The sequence below is a fragment of the Plectropomus leopardus genome, chromosome 9 (assembly GCF_026936395.1).
Source record: "Plectropomus leopardus strain MGB_pleo_1.0 chromosome 9, ASM2693639v1, whole genome shotgun sequence".
Lineage (NCBI taxonomy): Eukaryota > Metazoa > Chordata > Actinopteri > Perciformes > Serranidae > Plectropomus > Plectropomus leopardus.
This window is the reverse complement of record NC_142184.1, coordinates 37,975,034-37,993,026: the sequence shown is the minus strand read 5'-3', so window position 1 is coordinate 37,993,026 and position 17,993 is coordinate 37,975,034. Positions and strand designations below refer to the sequence as shown.

The 17,993-nt window shown below is 40.8% G+C and overlaps 1 protein-coding gene across 6 annotated transcripts in view; it reads right to left on the bottom strand.

The window, feature by feature from the left end:
• Positions 1 to 17,993, bottom strand: part of vps13d (vacuolar protein sorting 13 homolog D) — a 130,559-nt gene that overhangs the window by 73,465 nt on the left and 39,101 nt on the right. For 4 of the 6 annotated variants that reach the window (XM_088082700.1, XM_088082699.1, XM_088082701.1 and 1 more), the window contains exons 14-25: positions 16,663 to 16,793; positions 16,471 to 16,525; positions 13,914 to 14,093; positions 10,501 to 10,631; positions 10,285 to 10,417; positions 7,918 to 10,191; positions 7,671 to 7,822; positions 4,771 to 5,823; positions 3,100 to 3,190; positions 2,824 to 2,950; positions 2,539 to 2,719; positions 414 to 638 (exon numbers count right to left, since the gene is read on the bottom strand). In XM_088082700.1, coding sequence (XP_087938826.1) covers positions 414 to 638; positions 2,539 to 2,719; positions 2,824 to 2,950; positions 3,100 to 3,190; positions 4,771 to 5,823; positions 7,671 to 7,822; positions 7,918 to 10,191; positions 10,285 to 10,417; positions 10,501 to 10,631; positions 13,914 to 14,093; positions 16,471 to 16,525; positions 16,663 to 16,793 — 4,733 coding nt within the window. The remainder of the gene's footprint in view (positions 1 to 413; positions 639 to 2,538; positions 2,720 to 2,823; positions 2,951 to 3,099; positions 3,191 to 4,770; positions 5,824 to 7,670; positions 7,823 to 7,917; positions 10,192 to 10,284; positions 10,418 to 10,500; positions 10,632 to 13,913; positions 14,094 to 16,470; positions 16,526 to 16,662; positions 16,794 to 17,993) is intronic. The other 2 variants (XM_088082702.1, XM_088082703.1) reach the window with 1 other exon arrangement.

The following is a 17,993-nucleotide window of genomic DNA, read 5'->3' as shown; positions in this document are numbered from 1 at the left end:
AAACGTTGGACTGTTTCTTTAAAAACATTAAATTTGAACAAATGAATAATTACACAAAACCAAAGACAATTGCAGACGTTAACAAGTTTTAGTTATGGAAGCCAACTTTACATTCATCAGTAAACCATCAGGCAGGGCTGTATTCATTGAGCACTTCAGATCAGATTCAGATAATAAGGTCAGTAACCAAAATAAGCTGATGAGAAATGATCAGTGCAGGGCTTTCCATCACTTTTCAGAGAGGCTGTTATGTGGTATGTTGGTAGTATCAAAAACAAGTGGCATGAGGTGAACCTGAACTTTGAAACTTGAGTAGTATCATACAATGCTCCGATGAATACAGTGAAATTAGACAAAAGAAGATGCAGAGAAAGGGTAACTGCACAGCTGGATGAACAAGCAGCATGACTCACCAGAGAAGGGAAAAAGGCATGTGCCATGGTGAGTTTCTCTACCTTGTCTTGGAGGGAAAAAGTCCCATGAGCCCCAGCTGGCAGGAAGCAGTTCTGCACCCTCAGTTGACCGAGGTTGGCCACAATGACCTTTGGCGAGCGCGAGCTCTCTGGGATGAGAATAACTGGGGCGCCTGCCTCAATATCCAGAGAAACCCTGGAAGCTCGCTGAGGATGATCCCGCACCTGCAGAAAGATACAGCAGACAGAGATCAGAGAGGAGACGGAAGACAGGTTTGTACAAGGGGATCAAAGGGACAATACAAGGGAGACAGAGAATAGATATAGTAATGAAAGAGTGGACATAAATTCAATTTAAAGAGGGAAGTAGATGAGAAATGTTATTGTGTCATGAAGAATATGACTGAATAGTATAAATAAGCATTCAAAGCTTTGACATTGGTCTTATGTTTGAGTTACAAAAAACATAGGACATGGTTACTTTGACTGATAGTTGGGTGCCTTCCATTGACATACATCATGGCATAACAAGGGTATAAATCCCAGATTCACAAAGCTATAGATGAGTGTTTTCAGTCCATGAAAGTTAATTGTAACATTTTGGCAGCCTAAAAAAGTCTTGTCCAGCATCTGCTTGTGCTAGAGGACCTTCTACGGAGTCATTTTTGTTTTAATGGTTTTAAGCTTGTTTTCCGCTAGAATTAGCATTAGCACAACTAACCACATACTGTAAATGAAAATATGGTACAAATATGGTCACTTCTGGCTCCAAAAATCCAAGATGCTGACAGCCAATATGCCAAACTTCAGGGGTCCAAGACAAGAGTCCACAAACCACTGAGTGACATGGCAGTGGCTACCTCAGTTATTTTTCAAAGTGTATTATAAGACCTTAATGCGTACCTTCTGAATCAAGTGCTATCATAGTACAATCTATAGAAATGATCTTGGGGCAAACTTATGTTGATTACACTCAGTATGTTTCCATACACAGTTTAGTGGAGCTATAGCTCGATTTGGCCATTTACTTGAACTACTGTCCTTGTCCCAGTATCCAAGCAGCGGGCGAGAATCCATTTACTGACGGAAGTACAGTATGTCCAAGAATTGAGTATAAAATCATTCTCCTTACTTACAAAGCTCTAAATGGTCAGGCTCTTTCACAGCTTATAGTTCCCTATGAACCCGTCACCCACTTTTAAGGGTAGACTTCAGACTTTCCTCTTTGATAAAGCTTATAATTAGGGCTGGCTCAGGCTTGCCTTGGACCCCTAGTTAGGCTGACATAGGCTTAGTCTGCAGGGGGACTTTCTATGATACACTGAGCTCCTTTTTAGTTCTCTCGCTCCCTCTATCTACAAACACTCATGTCTTTTTACTGCATTACATTAACTTGGCTTCTTCTCCGAGCATTTGTGCTCATTTTGCTAGTTTTCCTGGATCTTGGCTGCAATCTTGGCTGCAAACTTGGCTGCGCCTCAGTCGTGATGATGACTGCGCTGATACTGTGATCTTGCTTTTGGCTGTACTCGTGCTGTGGCTGCACTGATGCTGTGCCTCCGGCTCAGTCTGGACCATGGTCATGGTTGTGCTGTTGCTGTGGTCATGTCTGTGGCTGCGCCTGTGTTGTGGGCCTTGGTTGCACTGATGTCGTGATTCTGCTCGATGCCAACTTCTACTGCCATTATTATTAATAATTCTTCTACGTCATTACTGTGATTTAATTGTTACTTACAACATCTATTGCACGCCTACCCGTCCTGGAAGAGGATCCCTCATTAGTCGATGTGAGGGTCTAAGGTCAGAGGGATGTCGTATGCTGTAAAGCCCTCTGAGGCAAATTGTGATTTGTGATAACGGGCTTTATCAATACAACTGAATTAACTGCTCAGGCAGGTGGAGATATGCCCCCTTTCAGGTGGTTGCAATAAACCTATTTTATTTATACATTCTGTGATATAGGCTGAATCATAGTCATTAATGTTTATAACAATAACTTAGCCACATTCAAAAATCAGTTTTAGCCTAGCCTACGTTACATTTAGGGGAGACAATAATTCCATAACATCACTAACACTAACATCACGTAAACATGAGTGCATGACTCTTGACAGGCAGTACTCACAGCCTGGCCCTCCATTGCAGCCCTCTGCCTGCCAAGGACGTCCTGCAGCTGCGTGAAATGTTGGACGAAGGCTACCACCTCGGCCTGGAAGCGCTGGGTGTGAACGTACTGCACTGAGGCCATCTGCAAAGACACCTTGATTTCACATTCCCGCTCCAGGTAAGGATCAGGCTGGCCATACCTGAATGGAGCAGAGTACAAAGGTGACTTAAAGAAATACAAAATCTTCGAAGTTCTTCGATATCATGCAAAATAATTTTCTGTTGAAATTTTTGTGATATATACTTATGGATGTTGAAAATGAGCGCCTCCCCTCCTCGAGTGGTGAAGCGCTCCCGGTACAGGTCACCATGTGGGGTAAGGTCACTCAGGGACAAACTTCCTAAACTGCCTTGTAATGCCAGATCACCATCTAAATTAGGACATATTGTGAGAATATTAAACATCAAATTATTTTCATAAGTCAACCTACAGTATTTATGTAAAAGATAATCGCTATATGTTGTGTGAATGGATTTCTTTCCCAAGCAAGGTGAATTTTACTTTATTTTTCATACACACCCAACATTTCAAGATGAGCAGATAATTTGGACACACTGGCTCTGGCAAGCTCGTTGAGTTTCTTGTTCAATATGAGAGACAAAGAATGAACCTAAAAATGGAAATATCAACAGGTTTAATCATGACAAATTTACTGCAGAACTGACTGAAACCACACCAAGAAAGGCAGAGAAATAGGAAATTGTAATGGAATGTTTTTAAAGGAATGACTTGTAGTCACCATACTGGATGTTGTTTTACCATCTAATAATCAGCTGAGGAAGATACAGAATTGCTCTGTGATGTAAAGCAGATACAGTAATACAGCCAGAAGATCAGTGCTGCAATTCAATCTAAACCATGGTTCCACTGTTTAACTTCCAATTATAGATTGAAATACAAATCAAATCAATCAAAAAAAATCAATCTTTTTAAAATGCTATGATGTAAAACACAAATTTTGTGCAGACAACACACTACTGCTTTTAAAAAGTTCGCTTCAAAGTCATGATGAACTACTGAGATCCAGTTTACCAGTGCCTCCAGGATGTTGCAATGTTTCCATTTTAACAATTAACCCAGACTCAAGCAATCCCCTTGAATGCTGGGTGACCTCACAATTTTGTCTAACCAATGCAGCCAATAGTTTTTTTCTCATGCATTTCAAATCAAAGCAGTCCCCAGCACATCACCAAACTGTTTTTTAGTTGTGCAGATGCATACCAACCAAAATGATTGCTAAAGACTTTGCAAGGCAATTTCCTGATGTTCTGCACAAAAGTAGGGTAAATTATTTTGTACGTTGTACAAAGTTTTGATGAAACACTAATAAAAGTCATTCTTTGACACTTTTCTGCTGAAAGACTCACTGCAGAAGGACTGAGACCAGTGGACAACAGACAAGACAAATCTCCATTACAAAAGCTGTTGCATCCACATCTATTGTATTTACTTAAAGAATCAAGGTAAGTTAGATTAAAAATGCAGGTTAGTGGTAATGTTAATGAAGCATAAATCACAAACGTAAAACAGTGTGGTTTTATTCTCAATAAAACAAGTTGCCTTTGACTTTTAATGCTCTATGCAAAAAAATAGCAACAGTTTCATTTGCAGTTTCATTTGCTCCTACAATTTCACTGAAAAAAAAGCCAAACAATATCCCGCAATATATTGCAATATTTTTTTCAGAAAAGCTGCCAGGAAATCTGGCAACAACAGGCCGAAACAATCCCCCAAAAAGCCAGTGAAATCCAGGAGCGACTCTTTAACAACTTTTGACATTGTTTATTGGTCTTCTGATTAGTTTAATTGAGTTATCTGGCCACCTCTGGTTTTTTTCCATTTCACAAAGGTTTTGATAAATTTGACCCAAAACTGTCAACCTACTTTCAGTGGATCACCAAAGTCAGTAGCATCTTCTATGTGCACTATAGATGTCTGTACAAAATTGACTGACAATTCATCTATGTGATGTATGGACAGACGAACCCACAGACTGACATTGAAATCCCGATTCACATTCAGTCCCGCCATTCACACAGTGTGGCTAAAACTGAGTGAGTGATTTATCATATATTATGTATAGCATTTGCTCCTACTGTACATGAATATGTAATTGAGCCTTTTCACTTGACTGGTATCACTTGGACAGCTCACCCATTTCAACAAGATGCACTAGATCCAGTGACCTACCTTCAGGTCCACTTTAGTGTTGACAGGGGCCTCTGTTGTGTCCTCGTCACTGATATCTTGCTCACAAAGAGGATGTCCAGGCTCAGGTTGAGGTGACAGAGGCACCTTCACTGCATGATTATTAGCTGTGGAGCCAATGCCAAAGAAGTCCAAGATAACCACCCAGGTCTGTAGTGTGATTAAAACATCCAGGCAATTAAAGTCCACATCCACACTTCGTCCCACTCTGCCATAGCGTGTTTTGAACTCTGGGTGGTTCTGGTCCACCAGCAGCACGTTGATATGAACTAAGGAGTCATCAAAGTCTGGGGGTGGCTGAGGGGATGGTGCATTGTGGGTAGGGGAGGGAGGTGGGGTGCTGGGACAGTGTGGGTCCCTCTTGGACTTGCGACTGCTGGCCGACGGTGTGCTGGGATGCCTCTGGTAAAGCTGGAAGACATTCTGGGCCTCCTCCATGTGTGCAGGCAGTGAGCGGGGCATGTCAGGGTAAAGGGTATTAGAAGCTGAAGGGCAGCTCTGAGAAAGGTACTCCTTTGGACTGAACGTGGAGGGCTTGGGAGCTCCACGAGACACCATCAAATATTTGTACTTAGAGTCAGGGTTCTGCTCTAGGAGGTCCTCCATTAGCAGTGAACGCAGAGCTAGCTGCACTGCCAGTAGATGAGGGTGGTCTTTAGTAAAGTCTCCTTCCAGATCTTGGAAGCGCAGACTGACCAAGCCCTGGGAGCCCTGGGTCAGGTCAGCACTCAGCTGGACCTGCAATTCTGCCACATGTAAGGTGACTTTTAGCTGAGTGAATGAGGTTTGAAGAGGAGGTTTGTGAGACTGTAAAGGCAAAGGAGAGGAAAGAGACGAGTGGGAAAAGCTGATATAGGGAGGGTCCCTTGCAAACAGCCCTCCCTGGGGGTCAGGAAAGCGGTGCGGTCTGGTGGAGGAAGGAGTTGGTGGAGGGGGTGTAGGCGGTTGGCTGGGAGTTACACGTTGCTCCCCAATCAGGGACAAATTGTCCAGTGTCTGCAGGACTTGTTCGTACACAGGCTTGCACAGGAACACCTAAAACCAGAGTGTCAAATATTGATACAATTGATAACGTGTTAGTAAACCCTCATCAAGGATGTGGCTGATTAGACCTTTGCTCAATCACGTGAGGTCACCAAACTACATGCATTGACAAGAATAATGATGGGGTAATGTGCCCTGCCCTAATAAGAGGTGTTGACATTAGCTTAATGAAGACAGAATAACTCGCCAACAATTTGCAGGGCTTTCGTAGAAATGCATGCCCAAAAGAAAAACCCACATTTCTGCCCACAAGGAGAAACACAGCTACTTTTAAACATTATTAAAGACTTGGATATCAACAGGTTTTTGGATGCATGCAAATATCACAACACAGCATCTACAAGAAGGTGTTTGAAGGAATGAAAGAGGAAGGCTGTGCGTGCAGTACTTGTCTAGTGGAAAACTACGAGCACAATTGCACGAGCTGCTCCAGCAATTCAACTTTTCCATATTTTCATGTGAAAAATTACATGTTAGCGAATGTTAATTGGAGTATGCATGGCTGCATGTCAATAGTTAAAATATTGTCTTCTTCAGAAAAGGAAAAAAAAAGAATATTTCATGCGCGTAAGCATAGTCACTATGTTGCTCTGAACTTGACTTTGAACAATCATATTGTTTTCACTTTGTAAATAATTGTAGTTGTTATACCTTATAATTTTTTCATTAAAGTTAACATCAATGTAACTCAACACTGCCTGCATACATTCACATAAAAAACCTTCCAGAAGATGACACAATCTCTGTATCTGAAGCCTTTGTGAAACATCTGAAGGAACTGCTGATTTTCACAGCAGTAGTTTAATAGTCATGTAAACAACAGTTAAGTAAAGGAGGTTGACAGTTAGAATTAAATAAGAACAATAATTCTGTTAAAAAAAGCACCAAAGCAGTGGAGTGGTGATGAGAGTACAAATTTGTTGTACTGTGCTTAAATAAGTCCTGTGGTTTACTGAATTCAGCCTTTTTTAACATAGCCTATATTTATTGAGAACCAAATCTGCCATGATATTAAAATAAATAAATATTTAAAAAATAAATAAGTGAAATAGTAAGAAATTTAGAAATAAAATTGAAAATTATCCAATAAATATTGAGGTCCATTTTGAAAATAAATATACACATAAATAGAAAATAAACAAATAAAATATATTTATCTGACAGATTATCTATTTCTGTATTAACTTATTTCCATATTTAATTATTTCTCAATCCACTCTCTTTACATTTCTCATTTTATTGATTTCTATATTCATTTATATCAGTAAAATAAGGAACAAAAGTAGAGAATTAAGAATGAATTGGTAAATAATTAAGTATGAAACTAAATGAATACAGAAATAATTTGTCAAATAAATACATTGTTGGGGCACCCAGTGGCTCAGTGGATAGAGCAGGTGCCCCATGTATGGAGGCTCAGTCCTCGCTGCAGCAGCTGTGGATTCAATTCTGGCCTTGGCCCTTTGCTACATGTCATCCCCTCTCTCTCCCCCTTTCAAACTTCAGCTGTCCTACACAATAAAGGCATAAAAAGCCCAAAAAAAATCACCTTTAAAAAATAAATAATTAAATAAATACATACATTGTCAATTGTTTAACTTCGGTGCATATTTATTTATTTTTAAAGTAAACATGTATATTTATTGGATAATTTTAAGTTTTATTTCTAGACTTATTTATTTAGTATTTCAATTATTTATTTATTTAGTCACAGATTTGGGCCTCCATACTTGTGAATTGGTCTTTCTTTTTCAAATTGACCACAATAAAAACACTATTACTATTTGACATGTGGATATTATTTAAATTGAAAATTACGATATTGATATGATGTATACCTGAACAGGGTTGACAAATTTGCCCTCGATTCTCAGTATCCCTGAGCTCTTGCATGGCTCCTCTACGGTAAAGAAGGTAAACTGGGTGTCTTCATCGACAGGAACTTTTTCCAGGGTGAACAGTATGGTGGTGTCTTTTAGTATATGGAAAGCTGAGAAAGACAAATTATGTTTATGCCACAAGCTGCATATAAAATTTATACTTGTATTACTTGCATAACAAATGTAAAGTTTTTAACATTCTCACCTTTTCCACGGTTGACGGACTCAAAGAAGTCATGACGCGTGAACTGTTGTTCGTCCTGGTTGATGCTCCCATTGTGGGATGGTGACAAGCTGCCAGCCTTATCACCTTTGGGTGCCTTCTTCAAAACCAAATGACTCATGTTGACTGAATAGAGTCGAATATCCTTCACCAACACCTGCAACCTCTCCCCTTCAGAGTCTTGCCCAGTTACAAAATTCTGGATGGTTATGCTTCCAAGGTGACCAACCAATAGCTCAGGGTGTCCAGGTTTACGGGGAATGGACACAACTGGTGATTCAATACTGATATTAAGGGTCAGCTTCACCAAGAATGTGTCTAAGGTGGATTCAGGTTCCTCCATGGGAAGATCCTCCTCATCCTCAAATGGATAAGCCCAGCTCTGACTCTGAGTTCGAGTTCTCCGTGAAGGAGTCTCAAAGAGTGAAACCATACCGCTGTACTCTGCTGTCTTGGTGGCTAGCACTGTTGACACTTTGGTGGCAGCACTTTTCAGCATTGAGCGAAAATTGTCTTCTACCTCATTAGCAGACAGGCTCAGCTCCTTTAGGAACTTAGCTGAGTGGTTATAGTGCAAGGATGCCATTTGAAGTTGCAAGGAACACTCCCCTTGAGATTTCTCCATGAGGCGAAAGTTTAAAGCTTCTGAGGGAGTAGTTCCTGTGTCAGCAAGGAATGTTAATCCACCAAGACTTGAGGAGCTGTCCTCAACACTACCAATGCTGACCACAAATTGGCTTCGGCCTCCTTCCTGGGTCAGGTCCACCAACTGCATGGACCCAAGTGAACCGTTGATGTCCAATCGACAGCCCATGGAAACATTGACCTTGGTGCCAGTTATACTGGCTGTAGCAATCTTCAACCCTTTCTTCTCAGCACCCAGGACAGTGCCTGTGGACACAGTCCGAAGGAGAAGCACATTAAGTCGATGAATCTCCACGGTCAGCTCTTTGTTCTGGTCATAGGTGGCCTGATATGTATCTTCCTCTTCCTCACTGCAAGCCTGTGTTGTATGTTGTTGCACTGATGATGTCCAGGTACTTTCTTCTTTGGGGAAAGACTTTTGGAGGAACTTGAGCAGCTCCACCATGGTTTCAGGGTTGAGAATGATGTCCAAATTATTGACCTGCATGCTTGTCACTTGAAGGGAGCTGTCCAGGTTCATGGAGGGGCAATCTGAGCTCACAAACTGGTATTCAAGCCTGATAAGGGCCTCATGGTCTTTGAGAAAAGAACTGAAGGGAGACATTCTATCCATGGGCATACCAGAGGAGGACTCAGAGCGATGGCCCTGATGCTTGGGAGATCTGCCATCAGACGACACAGGGGATGAAGGCTGGCTCTCCCGGATGCTTCCCGTAGGTATGTCAAAACTGAGATTCTTATGAGAAGCCACAAGGAGGTCGAAGTCTGAGCCATAGGTCTGTAAGGTATCCACCAGCAGGAGACCATGGACAGTCAGTGAGACTTCAGCATCATAAGGCCGCTTCACAAAATGAGCATTAGTGCCAAATACCTTGAGAACAGATATGTAGCGGCCATCGCTTTCTACACCAAGCTGCATGTAGTTAATGTTGAATTCAGCTAATAGCAGTCGAGATTCAACCAAGACTTCCCGTGTGTGCTGTTCTAAAGTCATCACGCTCTGGGTCAGGTTTTTGGCTGAACCTTGCAGTTTCCACGAGCTGTCCTCCCTCTGAAAGATCTTGTCATGGCGGAGGGTAAGGGGGTCAGGAGACCTTACATCCGGGCCGCTCTCTTGGTTTTTGTCCCCTTCACTCGCAGATGGACTGCTTAGCCTAGCCAGACAACTCCTCAGTGCAGTCATCTTCTCAAGATTGATATGGACCTTGAGGTCTGGTAGAGTTCCTGACAGCACAGCCCCGGGAAGCTGGGGGTCTGATGTATAGCGTAGTCTCTGCTCAAGCTGCAGCAGCACATTAAACTTCTCCACTACGTGAGTAGGCCCTACTTCACTCTCTTGAAGATGTTTCCAGTTGTCATTACAGCGACCAACCATTATCTGAAGGTCTTTAAAGGACAAAGAGTATTTTTCATAAAGCTTTCGGCTATAGGCCTGTATACTTTCAGGGGATCTGAGACTGGCAAGTTCAGTGTCTTTGAGCTGCTCTTTCAAAGGTATGTCAAGTTCAGGTGGTGGAGACTCTGGTGGAGTGGCAAGGGGTGTCTGGTATTCATCATCACTCATATCTTCCCTTTCAGGTTTAGTGTCTTTTGAGCTGGCCTTGGTCTCATCTTCAAAGAAAACAAACAGAAATATGATAGAAATCTCATTCAGCAGAGGTAAATTTATTTGGGTATATCTTTTTTATTGTTTGCCTTTTTTACCTTGAGAGTTTGTGAGGAGAATCCTTCCTAAATCAACAACAACTAGCATCGGGTCCTCTGACTGGAAGTCATCAGGGAAAATAACCTGGGGTGCGCAGATGTCCAATTTCATGGTCCAACGCTTACTGTTTTCCTACAAAGCAAAAATGCCTTGGTTTTTAGCAATTATTCCACTGCCAATTATCAATATGTCACCTTCCAAAGAGTTTCTCTTACAATAAACTCTCCCACGAGTAGCTGATCAATGGTTTGTCGAATCTCTGCCTTGGTCTGCATCTTAAGCTTGTTGTATTGCCTCCTGGCAGTCTCTGCCACCCTCAGCTCCAACTCTGACTGATAGCCAAAACCTGAAGATCAAAGAGATATATTTCATATACAAATATATTTAAAGGGGCCCTATTATGCTATGCAATTCATGTTCAAAAACATACTCATAAAAACATGTCTCATACTGCCCTCTGCTGCAGCACCTCTGTCTGAAACAGTCTGTCTAAGCTTATGTCCCGCCTCCCAAGAAGCCCAGTCTGTTCTAATTGGACAGCTGGCTCTCTCCATGCACATTGTAAGTGAATTCTATGCTATTTGTTAAATTGTGATATCACATTGTTTCGGAACTAAACACTGAAACTCAAACGAGCTGTTTCGGGAGCAGTGCCTTCTGAGGGAGAGAGAGCTCCCTTTGGCTTGGACTTCGGGCTGTATCACTTAGGAGATCTTTTACAAGACCAAACATGCTACATAAAACAATAAAGAAAGGAAAAACTCAAAAAGCATAATATGGCCCCATTAATATAACTTAGAATGTGAATGCAAGGAATTATTAGGGCCCGAGCACACTGGTGCGACAACCCTCTTGGAATGCAAGGAGTTATTATTATTTTTCCTCCACGTGAATCGCGTTTTTGGATTGCGTTTTTGGATACTCAAAAACTCATGAAAAGTGGTACGCTTGTCCGGCCTGGCGAAAAATTTCATATTTTGGTGGTTTTGGAAACGAGCGAGGCAAAATGGCTCCACAGTGCCCCCTAACATGTAGCCCCAATGGCCTGTTTCTCCTACAATTACGAAATTAAGTCATCCATCCACCTGGCCATAATGTGGGTTGTTAGGGTTAGATGGGCCAAGTTGTCAAATCAAGTCAATTTTATTTATAGAGCCCATTATCCCAAAACATGGTTTGCCTCAGGGCTTTACAGTGTACTACATCCCTCTGCCCTTAGACCCTCACATAAAGAAACCTCAGGAAGAGCGGCAGAGGATGATGAGGGATCCCTCTTCCAGGATGGACAGACTTGCAATATGCAATGTCGTAAATAACAAATAAAATACAATAGTGGCAAAAAGGAAAGAGAAAGAGAGAGGGAGGGGGATAGAGGGGGAGAGAGGCACAGCAATAGTGGACACAGACACATGTCATATTACAATAAAGATAGGTGTAAAATTATCAAATGAGGTGTGAGTAGGACTTAAATTGTGTGAGGAGGAACACAAGACTGCATTGTAAGTGAGTGATAAGTAGTGTAGTATGCCACATCCTCTGTTTAACAATAGTCATTCTAGTTTCACATAGATGGTTTCTTTCAAGCTGCTTTAAAACTATATGTCTTCTCTGGCCAAGATATGTACACTGCTGTACCTTCTCCATCAGATGTAAATGGACAACTGAGTCTCGGTTTCTGTCCTGTGGACAGTCCTGTGTCCTTGTGGAGTGGTTGTTTAGTTTCCCCAGTGTACAAATCTGTCTATTCCTGGCTGCAGTGAACTGCATACACTCAACACATTCTCACTTCCAACTTGTCACATACTGACGTTTGGTCACCCTACAGATGCACTCACACCAGGAGGAGGCAGCAAGATTTGCCAAGGCAGTCTCACAGGCCCGGCAGGGACAGTGGATGAAATGGGAGAGCATCGAAAAAAAGAGGATCAGCAGGGAGGACTTGTGGACAATGGAGTCAGGCAGAATCAGCTTCCTACTTAGGACAACTTATGACATCCCTTCCTCACCCAAAAAAAAAATCTCAACCAGTGTTTGGGTGAGGATCTTTTTCGCCCCCTGTGTTCAACTCCAGCCACCCTCAGACACATCGTCAATGGATTTAAAGTAAGCCTCTCACAAGGCAGATATTTGTGGAGGCAAAACCAAGTGCTGAAATGCCTGACAGCAGCACACCAAGAGAACAGCAATCAATGCCCTTCCCCACAGAACATCAAGCACAGTTCCAAAATACAATCTGTCCAAGAAGGGGAGCATCCACAAAAAAAGCTTTATCCAAACACCAGGATTGGACACCTGGAAGGAGCCTGGGATTGGGAAATGCTGGTGGATGTAGGCCAGCAGCTTTCAATTCCAGCAGCAACAGTCACCACCACACTAAGACCAAGCCTGGTACTATGGTCCAACTCTCTACAAACTGTCTACTTTGAAAAGCTGACTGTACCATGGGAGGATGCTGTTGATGAGGAAAATGAAAGGAGGAGTCTGCATTATGCTAAGATGGAAGCTGAGGCAGAGCAACAAGGTTGGAAAGCAATAGTGCGCATGGTAGAAGTGGGCTTCTGGGGCTTTATTGCAACATCTACTGTCAGGCTGCTTAAAGAGCTGGGATTCCATGGCCAAGCCCTACGACAAACAGTCATAGAAACACCAGGGACTGCAGAACGCTGCAGCCTGTGGCTATGGATGAGGAGGAAAGACCCCAGCTGGGCCGCAAGAAGATAGGGACACAAACTCAGGTCTGATCAGCCTGTGGTGGGCCTGCCTCATTACATTGGGTGTTTTGGCCTGATTACAAGGCCAAAACACCTTAGCAATGATGCTAAGGTACACTATTGATGGTGTGTCCCTAACATCTGCTGGTGGCTGGCAAACATCAGTCTTGTGCGAAAGGCCTTTAAATGTATAAGGGATTATTACCATCTCATCCTATGTTTTCAAATGACAGTTGCCTATGATATAGCACTTACGATTACCATGATCTGGTTGTCTGAGAATCTTCACCACCATACTGGTGAGGGAAGTAAGTCTAGCAGCCACTTGCATATTCTAACATTTGGCTAATGGCTTGTGCTAATGAACCCTGGTCCATCATGTTTGCTAAAATCTGCGCAGTCTGCTCATGCTTGCGCGTGGGCATTTCAACCTGTCGTTGAAGACAATGATATAACTGCCCTTGTGTGTAATGTGTCTTTAATTACATGACCTAGAGTATGTCAGTGTTCCAATGAGTTCGCTTTATCTGCACTTTCACTCTTTGTTTCTTTACTTCTCTTTATTGTTATTATATATTGTATTTCTTGAGATTTGCTGTGCATTTTGACCTTCTGTCCTCTGAGGCAAATTGTGATTTGCCATAATGGGCTTTAGAAATAAAGTTGACTTGACTTTCAAGAACAGTTTTGACAGCTTAGTGACACGCATTAAAGATAAAAACAACTTTACATCTTAAAAATGCTAAAAAAAAAAATCCCTAAGTACATGATTACAACAAACTGTAAACATTCTATCAGTTACTGTTATTTCTCTAAAACTGTCTGCCTAGGAAGTGAAATTTCATCAGTCTCAGTGAACATTTTTAGCATTAAATACATGCATTCCAAAAAAATGGACAGAAAGTTTCAGTACTAACCTGAGGTATGAACTCTTCCTTTATAGAAGAACTCAGTCACTTTTTTGATTGCTTGTGGGTTGTAGATGATGTTTAACGGACTGGTGTGCACTTCTAGTCTCCTCTCAAATTTACACCTCACAGGGTTACACTCATAAATCATCTCAAACACTGGGGATGGTGAGCACTCTGCACTGCATCCTGACAACACAAAAAACAAAAACAAACATGGTTTCTATTAAAAGACAGTCCTTGATGAAACTGCTGGAAGTCTGGTGTGGTGCTACTCATACGGCCACTAAAACCTGATTACTTCCACATTCTTACTGTACACAAATATTGTGTTTTCCAATCAACGGTATGAGTAAACAGCCCTGTAAGCACCCCCTCGAGGCTGGCATTATCGTTACACCCTACACTAATAGCACTTAGGGCTGAACATACTGATGTTAAGGACTGACCTCTACATGTCAATAATTCGAATCAATAGTCCTTAATTTAAACCAAATGTCAGTTAATTCATCACTATTCTTTACTATTCAGTTGTACACAGAGCAACACAGAATAAAGCTCTAAACCTTAATAACAAATTCATGTCTCAAAATTATAGCACACCTGACTGTAACAGACACAGATATGGCTGATGCATGAGGAGGGAAAAAAAGCAGCTCAATACACAAACTTCTTCACCCTGATCACTGCTTGTCCCACATAACCGTATTTCTCAGCTCTGGAGCTTGAAATGTACACACACAACTTTCCAAGCATAAATTTGGATTTATTTCAAATATAAAAAAGTGACAAGGAAATGTAGGTCAATTTAAGAAACTTTAACCCATCCATATGCACATTTTGAAATCAGGGGAATTTGGTGACTTTTTTCCAGTGTAATGTAGCTCTCCTTAGGCAAAGGTACACTACAGCAGGGTGTAGGCTAAGGTGTAGTGATGAAATAACATATGTATATATGTATTTTAAAAACATTATAATATTTTAATATCCATAGATCAGAAAAATCAGGAACAAAGGGCACCTAAATAAAGAAGCAGTTCTATGTTGAGCAACCTGGCAATATTGTAACAAACACTAGCAAGGCAGAAATATTCTAGCTAGGTGAGACCATCCTGATGACTTGAGTTCAACATTCTATTTCTCTCTCTGTATGAGTCTGGACTCTCTGCCCCCTGAACACTTTCCAGAAATTATAATCCACTCAGGCCAATTAGGGATCTGCACCGTTGTTGAAAACTTAAGCTGACAACTGAGAAGTGTGCTATCGTTGTTGACATAGCATGCAGGCTACTGCTTGCAGCACAGTAACGATGGCTCCCCAAGAAACAAGTGCTGACACTAACACTAGCAGAGTAAAATAAGGGGGATATTTTGGTAATGATTAAAATTGAACATCCAAATACAAAAGAGATAATATATTTTAAAAATATTAATTTACTACATTTATAGGAATATTCGGGCCATCATTTAACATTAAAAGAAATGTCAAATGATAATTTAAAAAAGTAAAGTGACAACATTTGGTGTTTCTCTATTTTTTATTTCCTTTACGATTTTCAATTTTGAAGTTACAATGTAAGATTTCTGTTTGAGGATTTCCACTTCAGCTTTTGCATCTTAAATTTCACTTTTTTATTGTCACTTTAAATTTTCAAATTAATATTTAAATTTGCTTTTAGTTTAATTGTGGCCTGATTATTCCTAGTAATGTAGTAAATTTATGATTTCTTTAAAATATATTTCTCTTTTAATTTAAATTATGACCAAAATATTCTCAATAGTTAACCCAGCAAAGTAAATAAAGTTAATTTAGTAATAGAGTCAATAACAACAATTAATCAGGAACAAGAGGATGCACCTGCAGAGTTTCTGAGGAAAAGCCAGTTTGGGTTTTTCTGACTGGATTTGGCAAAATCTTGATTAACTACCTGGCTCTGTTGTTGATGAAGATGTTTCCAAGTACAAATACCATGTATATTGTTGTTTGGCCACTGATTGGCTGATGGAGGAGCAGATACGAGAGGCTGCAAAGTTGGAGATCAAGGCCCTGCAGATCAGTGTTCACAAAGCTTCAGGCAGACAACAGGGATGCTGATAGCTGATATTCAGCAGTCCAGAGGCAGCTGCTTAAGGAAAAATACCAAAATATGCTGCCAATGCCAATTTATCATAAAAATCTCATGGGGATTGATATCCACAAAGTACACATTACATAAAAATGGTAATTATGAGTTAATTACATTTTTCTGACTGTTACGGTCTAACTAACAATGTATTTGTGTAGCAGAGACTAGTGCCAAAATCAGGATTGGCTGAAGGAGTTTGCTTGTCAAGGCGAGTACTCCTGCACGCCGAAAGTATTTGGGCTGGAAGAGTCCAGACTGATACAGAGAGAAAAACAGAATCTTCAAGTCATCAGGATGGTTTTACTAGGCTAGAAACAACACAATTCAGGGTAGTATCTGAGATCATTACAATGTCAACTCAGTAAAAGTATTATCTAATATTGTTTGAATTGAAAAAAGAATAATAGATCAATTTTCAAAAAGGAAAACCAAAATCTTACCCAAGATATTGGAGGACTGGAAAGATGGCTGGTTGACGGCAACAACAAGTTTGTCCTACAACAAGTGTCAGATGTTGAAAACAGGAGAAGAATTATGTAATGTATGTATGTAGTTAAGTTGCTGCCATTCACTTTTTCCAAACTTTTCTTAATTTATGAGCTCTTTGCTCACCGCTGTCCATCACTGCTTACCGTTTTGGGAGACACCAGGACAGGAAAGATGGTGCCCTGAGTAGTCAAGTCTCTCAGGAATAAACCACCCAGCTTCACAGACAGCAGAGAGGACTCAGAGCGAGGGAGAGACTCCACAATCACCTTCACCCCTGTGGAAACATGGTCACAGCAAATTCAAAAATCCAGGCAGCAGAACACATGCTCTGAGTCTTTTAGAACAATAAAACCGTTACACAGGAATTTCTGAAGTGGGGCTGTATGAGATACTCATGTATAGTCAGTGTATTACATTACACCATTACAGCAGGAGGTTACATGGCAGTATTCAATAAATAAAGAGAATAAATAATTCACAGGATTTTTGCATTAATACACTACATAAAGAGTCTCTCAATTTGCTCTTAACCCTGAAACTCAGGGTCCGCCAATACGGTTATTTCAGGGAATATGACTACAGATTATTAGTAACCAAACTAATGTTTGGAACCTGTTTACATTTGCAGTAAAAATGAAATGCTTAGTGTCAAAATTTGAAATAATGCAAACTGTTACACAAAACCTGGTTTAGATGCCTTTAAGGATATGTTTAATTAAATGCTGCTAAAGAGAACTTTTCAACATTATCTTTAAAACAATTAACAGTATCTAAAAAAATAATATAAAATAAAAGAGCCATTGCTCCTCCCAGGCTGACACCTGCTATTAATTGTATTAGTATTCCTAGTGTACAGACATTCTTGTGAGCCACAATGGATTGATTCGTAACTGTTCAAGCAAGAGACCTGATACAGCGTCCACCTCAGAAACCAGTCGAAAAGGCAGAGGGAGGGGCAAACATACCTAGCCATGCTGCAGCTGCTGCTGACTTAGCTACAGACAACCACAAACAGGAAAAAACCCAAAAGTATTCAGAGAATATACCCTGAATTCAGTAAGATGTGAAATGCGACATGCTGTATTTTCCCACTGCCTCTCAGCTGATGGCAGAGCAGTGGCTCTCAGACATTTTTAAGAGGTCAAAGCAGCCAAAGGATGAGATCTCTTTCTACACATTAGATTTCATTTATATTTAAATAGCATGTTAGCTTAGAGCACAAACAAATCAAACATAATGCAACAATAAACAAAAATAGCACTTTGAAATAAAGGCCAGAAATTAATTTAACTTCTTAATAAAGTATTTTACGATCTTGACAAGTTCATGAGTCACTCGCGGTCCATTCAGAATAGACCTGCAATCTACCAGTTGGGAACCAATGGTCTCCAGCACATCTTTGCCTGAAAGAGGAGCAAAAATCATGCTTCTGAATACCACTGAGCTCCTTTCTCCTTATCTTGCTCCCTCTATC